Genomic DNA, 7,750 nt, shown 5'->3' with positions numbered 1-7,750 from the left:
ACAAACATGCCTATATACACACCATCACACATACAACCATGTACAGACATACACAAACATACCACGTACATATATACCACACACACAATCATGCACACATACACAAACATGCCACATATACATATACCACACACACACAAACATGCACACACTCATGCACACCTACACCCCTCACACATATACCACATACACACACCAGCACACACACATACCACATACACATCACCACCACACACACAAACATGCACACACACATGCACACCTATATCACACATACACATACCATATACCAGCACACATACACAAACATATACACACACAAACATGCTACATACACACACTACTACCACCACCTTCACACAAACATACACACACATGCGCACTTACACCACACACATACCACACACACACACCACACACACACACACACACACACACACACACACACACACCAGTCTTTATTGCTGCTGAAAGTTCCATTGGACATCACTGATATTATAATATCCAATGGTTGGAAAAGAACCAGCAAAGGCAAAAACTGTTCTAGGAAGGAGTAAACGTCATATGACTGCCACTCCCTATTGGAGGGAGAAGGGCACCTCATAAGACTCAGTCAACTAAGGCAACTTTACAAGGCTTCTGTGCTCAGAAAGTTATACGCAGAAAACAGTTATGGAGGCTGGGGTTGGGTGGGGAGCCCCAATGATGCATCTTCCATGAATTGTAACCTCTACTGAGGTGGCTTTGGGTGATGCAGTTGCCTTTGAATTCCCAGTAAGGAACCCCTATAAACTCACTGCTCTACCAAGCTCAACGGGGTGGAACCATATTCTTTAGTCTGTCATCAGTCTCCTTTCTAGGATGAAAGACATGGTTCCCAGTGCCTAAGGGTTCCCCAGCAAGAGTCATACATCAGTAAGGGACCAGAGAGCTCACCAGAGATGTCTAGTAGGAGTGAGCCCAGCTTGGGTGACCTAAGAGCAGGGCATATTGGAAACAGGGAGGAAGCAGGTTGAGCAGGCACAATAGTAAACGCCCTCTCACTCTCTGTACCTTGGGTTCGACTAGGGGAGCCATCCTGTCAGAGCCATGGATGTTCCTCAATGTAGCATACATACCCTTCAGGGAAGAAACGGCTCCTCACTTAGGAAGCCTTCATTTAGGCTGTCAGCAGGCCAAGAAGAGGCACCATTTTCTTCCAGATAGGATCTCTTATATCTAGACTGAGGGCTATCTATAGGGCCCAATCAAAAAGCTGCAGGACAGTGAGACAGTGTTTCAAGTGGACGTTGTCCAAGAAATGACATCTACAGTGGGTGTTTGTATTGGGGATAGTGGGCTTAGATGTTGAGGCAGAGGTTCCAAGAAGGAAAAGATTGGCCAAACCATAGACTTGGGTCCTTTTGTCACTTCTACTTCCGGATTAAGAGCTTAAGTTACTTATAACTGCTTATTTAGTTCTTCGAAATTCAGAGACAGGAGTTGTTAATTATTTCCCTGGGACCAAGTTCTTCACAAACTGAATGCATATTTGAAGTCGTGTTTATATCTCGTGCTCAAGAAAGAGAACAGAGGTGCGAAGGGAAGACCCCCCTCTCTCCCCTTCGCCCCTCCCCCCGCACTCGTGAAATCTTCCCAGTCTTGATTCTGCCGTTAGATTGTGTTATGGGACTTACATATTTGTATATTTATATATTTATATCTCACCCTACCACTACTTTCTTTTTCTTCAAACGTGTATTGCAGGCGGTAGATCAAGCTTCAGGCAATGGCCAGATATATAGGTACTTCGAACAAACTGTCATCAGAAATCTGGGTCTCTTGTGTCTCCTGTGTCTCTTGACTCTGCCTCTCGGTGTGTTGGCCCCATCCTCAGTGTTTCTCTATAGGATGTCAAAGTGGGCCTATAAGAAGCAGTGCAAAGCCAGCAGATGCTTCAGCAATTTCAATGGAAAGAAACTGCTGCCTAAGCTCCATCTAGAGCTATTCTCCACTGGTCTGCACATTCCTGAGCCATTGACAGGGCTCTGGAAGGAATGCAGCCCAGTGATTGGCCATGTCTGCTCATGTCTTCCCATACCTGAGGCAGAAGATGGGGTCAACTTCTTCTTGACTTGTGGGCCACACCCCACCTCCCACAGAGGTCACATATCAGATATTTATATTACAATTCATAACTAGCAAAATTACAGTTATGAAGTAGCCATGAAACAATTTTACGGTTGGAGGTTATTACAGCACGAGGAGCTGTATTAGAGGGTCACAGCATTAGAAAGATTGAGAACCAACATTCTAGACTTTTAAGCCTTTGAGTCAGGACAGAATGGTTCTATATGGTAACTCAAAGAAGCAAAACAGACATTAGCTTGGTAGAAACCACAGCTGTCCACGCTGTGAAGAGCTAAGCTGACATGTGGGAGCTGGGGAGAGAGCTCACTTGGTAAAGTACTTGCTTGCACCGCAAGCACAGGACCTGAGTTTGATTTCCAGTACCCACATTAAAGAAAGTTTAAAAAGCCAGTAGTGGTAGCAAGTGCTTGTAACTCTAGTATTAGAGAGGTGGTGAGGCAGATAGATCCCTTGGCTTCGTGGCCAGCCAACCTGGCCCAATCAAAAAGCTGCAGTACAGTGAGACAGTGTTTTAAGTGGATGTTGTCTAAGGAATGACATCTACAGTGGATTTCTGGCACGCGTTCTCATGTACGCACCCACGAAAGAGTAAGCTGATATGTATACAAAATGTGCAGAATGACTTTGTATCGTATAGTAACCTTAAGGATTGTTATAGAAAGAATAAAATTACAAAGGAAGAAGTAGGGACGTAGATTAAAGTGCTATCTTGTTCTTTGTGGGGAGGAAAGAAGCCCCGTGGGACTCAGGCACAAGTGTACTGAGCCTCAATCCAGGAAACAAAGGATTGGGTCAAATGGTATATTTCTAGACGAGCTTTAGGAAAAAAAGCTAAGGGTTATTTAATTAATGATTTGATTACACTGGAGGGGGTGGATCTACAGGAAATGTCAAGGTTTGTTGAGGGCACAAAACTTCTGAGTAGAGATGGGAAGTGCTTGCGAGCTGAGGTCCTAGGCTGAGAGGTAAGGAATGAGCTGTAAAATGTAGATGGCCAGGAGCCCATGCTATGGGTCCTATTCTGGATGAACCAACACAGCAAGCATTTCCCAACTGTGGATCATGACTCCTTTGGGGGTGTAGAATGACCCTGTACAGAGGTCTCCTAATACCATCATTCTAATGCCATAGATATTTATATAAGGATTTAGAACAGTAGCAAAATTACAGTTATGCAGTGACAATGAAAATAATTTTTGGTTGGGGGCTCACCACAACCTGAGGAAAGGGTCACAGCATTAGGAAGATTGAGGACCACTGCCATAGAGTTAAGATGAAGTCATTGCTATAATCCAGGAGAGGAAGTTAGCGTAAACTCTCCTGATGGTTGGTTGAGGTGGTTCTAGACAAAGATGCACAAGAAATACTGGTAGCTCAGTCCACTTAGGGTGCTCCACCCAAATAGCACAAACTGGCTGGCTTCATAAATGACAAAAATTTATTTCTCATAGTATCAGGAAGGTGAGAAGTTCAAGATGAAGGCACCATCAGACTAGGTGTTTGGTGAGGGCCTCTTCTCTGCCCTATAGGTGAAACCTCGCTGTGCCCTTCATGGCCAAAAGGGCAAGAGAGTCTCTTACAAAGATACTGATTTTACTCATGGAAGCAGAGTCCTCACAGCTTACTTACCTTGCAAAGACCTCATGGGTTTTGAAAGGACTCAGGCATTCAGATTCATAGCACCAGGGTTTTAAAGTAGTTTAAGGGCCAAAAATGTCATTAACGTGTGATGCACTGGGAAGCAGAGGAGACTCTTGGTAAAGTGGTTGTCACACAGCATGAGGACCCGAGTTTAATCCCTAGAAGCCATATAAAAGCCAAGCATGGCAGTACACACCTGTAACCCAAGTGCTGGGGAAGTTGAGAAGGTCGGATCCCTGGGACTTATTGGTGACTCCGTCTATCTGAATCAGTGAGCTTCAGGCTCAGTCAGATAATTTGACTCAAAACCTAGGTAGAGAGTGACTGAGGAAAATACCTACCATCAACCTCTGTACACATACGTGTATACACATGCACACACAAATACATATACACCAATAGATAATAACGAAGACTGATACAATCATATGCTGGCAGCTCTGGCTGACTCATATTCCTCATAAAGGGGTATCCAAGAAAAGACTATCAAAATCCTTGAGGGGCTGCTTGTAGACTTGATAAAACAGTTATGGACTTTAGGGTCTGAAGACAGCAGTTGCAAAGGGCAGCTGTTGGAATATACAGTCCTGTAAACTGTAAAATGCAAGGTTGCTCATAAAACGTTCAAATTCTGAGGTTGAAATGTTAGTGACAAGAGCCATTGTTTAGTAAAGCCTAGACACTTATCTCTGCTCCATGTAAGAGCTAAATGGGATGAGATCCATCAGGAGGCAGGGCCTGATATATAGGAATCTCCATGCAATTCAGCATGCCGCTGTCAGAGGCCATTGGGTCTGAACGGAGTCACGAGTGTGGGGATCTAGGCTCAGTAACCTTCATTTTCCTCATCTCTAAGAGGAGATAACATGTACCCTACAGAAGTGAGTGGGATCTCGTGGACATTCAATAAGCATTTGGTGAGTGCTTACTGCTTCCCAGCAGGGGCTAGGTGCTGGATGGGGATACACGAAGAAATAAGAAAACATCTTATCTTAATGGAGCCTGGAGCTCAACAGGAGAGAAGCTCTGCATCACTACACACTCAGATGATGCACACCAGATGAATAGCATTGAAAGCTGTGATTTTCCAGAGTTGCATCACTGGTAGCGTGCCTGCCTTCCTATTTGGCTGACGTAGGGAACCACAGATGCGGTGACTTAAAACAACATAAAAGTGTTACTTTGCCACGCTACAGGCTGAGGTGGATCTTACAGGCTGAAGTCAGTGTTTCATTCCTTCTAGGGCATAAACCACCCTTTACCTTTCTTTGCTTCTAAGCAGTGGTTCTCAACCTTCTTACCTAACGCTGCAACCCTTTAATGCAGCTCCTCATGTTGTGGTGACCCCAACCATGAAATAATTTTCATTGCTGCTTCATAAATGTAATTATGCTACTGTGATGAATTGCAATGTAAATATGATATAGACGATATCTGATATGCAACCCTGGGGGGGGTTGTGTCCCACAGGTTGAGAACCACTGTTCTAGAGGGAGCATGCATCCCTGAGCTTCTGGACCCTCATTTTGACAGTTGTTGTCTCTCCAGTCTCCTAATAAATTCCCATTTGATTCTACTGGTTATAATAGTGAGTTAATTTCCCCACTTCAACCTTTTTAACTGGAGGGTAGAACCAAGCCCACCTTTGCTACATCCAGTGAAACACAACGATGCAAATGCAAATTGCATAGGTGAACATCTTAGAGTGGCTACTCTGCTGCAGCATCCCTGGAGATAGCCTTAGCAACTGGTCAGCTGACCTGGGCTATGCCAAGTTGTACGTAGGATCTGTTCAATCTTGTTGTGGTAAGGGCAGAGTAGGTATCTAATGGCTTATTGTAGATGCCATTCTACAGAGTCACATGGGTGGTCCCCATAATATCAGAGAATGAATTTGGGGCAGCTGTCAGACCTTGGGCATATTACAAACCTAAGTTCCCAAATCCATCTAAGTGAATGGGAATACGTAGAACTGTCTGAGAGAGTTGGGATGAGGATTAATGAAGATGCAAAGGGTGAAATCTAAGACAATGCCTGGTTTTCAATGTCTGTTTTGGAATGATTCCTACATCCACCCCTTGTCTTCTCCGTATGTTTTGCTGAGGTCACTGCTTCCCCAACTCTTTCTTAAACTATCATTTGCTTGCCAATCATGTTACATGCTCCACCAGTAGCTCTGGAGCCCAATGAGTCCGTATGTCAGTATCTTAAGCTCCCCAAAGCTCAGTTTCCTCCTTTGTACGATCGAGATAATAACCTGTACGCTAACAGGCTAAATTAAGACATATGGAAAGGGCTTAGCGTAATGTCTGGCACAAAATTAGGGCCTGATAAACAGTAGTGTTATTCTCCCCAAAGGCCTGGCCTCCTTTCAGCCTCACTTCCCACATTCCTCATTCTACAGCACAGTTCAACCCACTTGTCTATGGGCAAACCCTGAACCTGTGGGCATTGCTCGTTTGCAATTCGCTGTCTCCGGTTAGCAAATCGCTGTCTCCAGTTTGCTCCATGTGCCCTATGCAATTCATTCTTAAGTTCTGCTTCGCTTCCCTGGTGTCTGTTCAACCTTGACCAACCTTCTCAGTAGCAATTGCTTATGCAGGACCTTTCCTTAATTCTGGGCATGGGCGAGGTCCTTGAAGCAGGGTGTCTCCAAAGTAGTATGGAAAACTACTTCCCCTTCCTCGCAGGCCTCAATTTTCTTGTTTGGAACGGGTCCGTTGGACTGGAAGGTTAAAGCTCCAGCCAGGCTTGAGATTTTAAGCAGATAGAATTTCATTAAGTGGCAGGGACCTTCTAGGTCGCCTACTCCACTTCTGCAGAAGGGGAAACTGAGTACGGTTGGTGTTTTGATTTTTTTTTTTCTTCCAGAAAGAGACGTATTTTTCTTTGCCCCAGGGGCATGCGTTCCCTGGAAGAAGGCAGCCTTATTTTCTTCATCTGATCAAAGACGGGGAACTCTTGGACTTCTCGGGGGTCCTGCGCGCCCGGAAACACGTGTGTGCTCACCTACGTGTACACACGTGAGCGCACCTACAGCAGCAGGGGGCGCTCGGGCCGGCAGGGGGCAGCACAAGCCCGGCGCAGCCCCGGGGGAGGAGGGCGTGCTGCAGTGCCGGCGGCGGCGGCTGGAGGTGCAGCCCTCCCAGGTGGNAGGCGGGGGCTGCGGGCGCAGGAAAAGGCGCCCCGGGAGCGGGCGCTCGGCGGGGGCCTCCTCGGGCCGGGCGCGGCGCGAGTGGGAGCGAGCGCGCCGGGAGCACGCAGGCGCTTTGCTCCGGCTGGCCCTCGGCCGGCGCNCGGCGCGGGAGCAGCCCGCAGCCGGGTCCCCCCGCGGCGCTCTTCGCGGGGTAGCCGCCACGCAGCAGCCGGCACCGGTCGACCGCCCCAAGCGCGCGGTCGCGACAGCGGCGGGACGGTCCTCCGGGCCGCNCGTGCGCGCTCTCTCCCGCGCGGTTACTCTCGGCGGGCGCTGGCCGGGCCGACGCGTCCCGCGGGCGGCCGGAGCGCGGCCTCGGCCTCGGCTGGGGCGGGAGCGAGCCCCGGGCCGCAGCCCGCGGGAGGCGGCGCGGCGCGGCGCGGCGGGCACTGACGGCGGCGCCGGGCGCTCCCGGGCGGCGGCGCGGCGACAGCGCAGGGGGCGGAGGCAGGGGGCGCCCCCGGCCAGGATGCTGCGGTTCCTGCGCCGGACCTTTGGCCGCCGCTCCATGCAGCGCTACGCGCGGGGCGCGGCGGGGCGCGGGGCCGCAGGGCTGGGGGACGAGCGCGACCGGGGGCCGCGAGGGGGCCCGGCCGCCGCCGCCAGCTCCTCGGTGCTGCCCGCCGCGCCCGGGGGCAGCGTATTCCGGCCGGCGGCGGGCCCCTGCTCACCGGCGGCGCGGCTGTGCACATCTCCGCCTCNGGAGCTGCCAAGGCCACCCTTTACTGCCGTGTCTTCCTGCTCGACGGAACCGAAGTGAGCGTGGACCTGCCGGTGAGTGAC

At 49.3% G+C, this 7,750-nt stretch overlaps 1 protein-coding gene across 1 annotated transcript in view; it reads left to right on the top strand.

Moving 5' to 3' along the window:
* The first annotated feature begins 7,436 nt into the window (after positions 1-7,436).
* The window catches only part of Epb41l4b (erythrocyte membrane protein band 4.1 like 4B), a 151,908-nt gene continuing 151,594 nt past the window's right edge, over positions 7,437-7,750 (top strand). Inside the window, 2 exon segments of the mRNA XM_029540145.1 lie at positions 7,437-7,608; positions 7,611-7,741. Of these exon segments, the coding sequence (XP_029396005.1) occupies positions 7,437-7,608; positions 7,611-7,741 (303 nt within the window).

This window comes from Mus pahari, chromosome 6 (genome assembly GCF_900095145.1).
Source record: "Mus pahari chromosome 6, PAHARI_EIJ_v1.1, whole genome shotgun sequence".
Lineage (NCBI taxonomy): Eukaryota > Metazoa > Chordata > Mammalia > Rodentia > Muridae > Mus > Mus pahari.
Note: the sequence above shows the minus strand (reverse complement) of the source record. Positions and strands in the feature narration are given on the sequence as shown.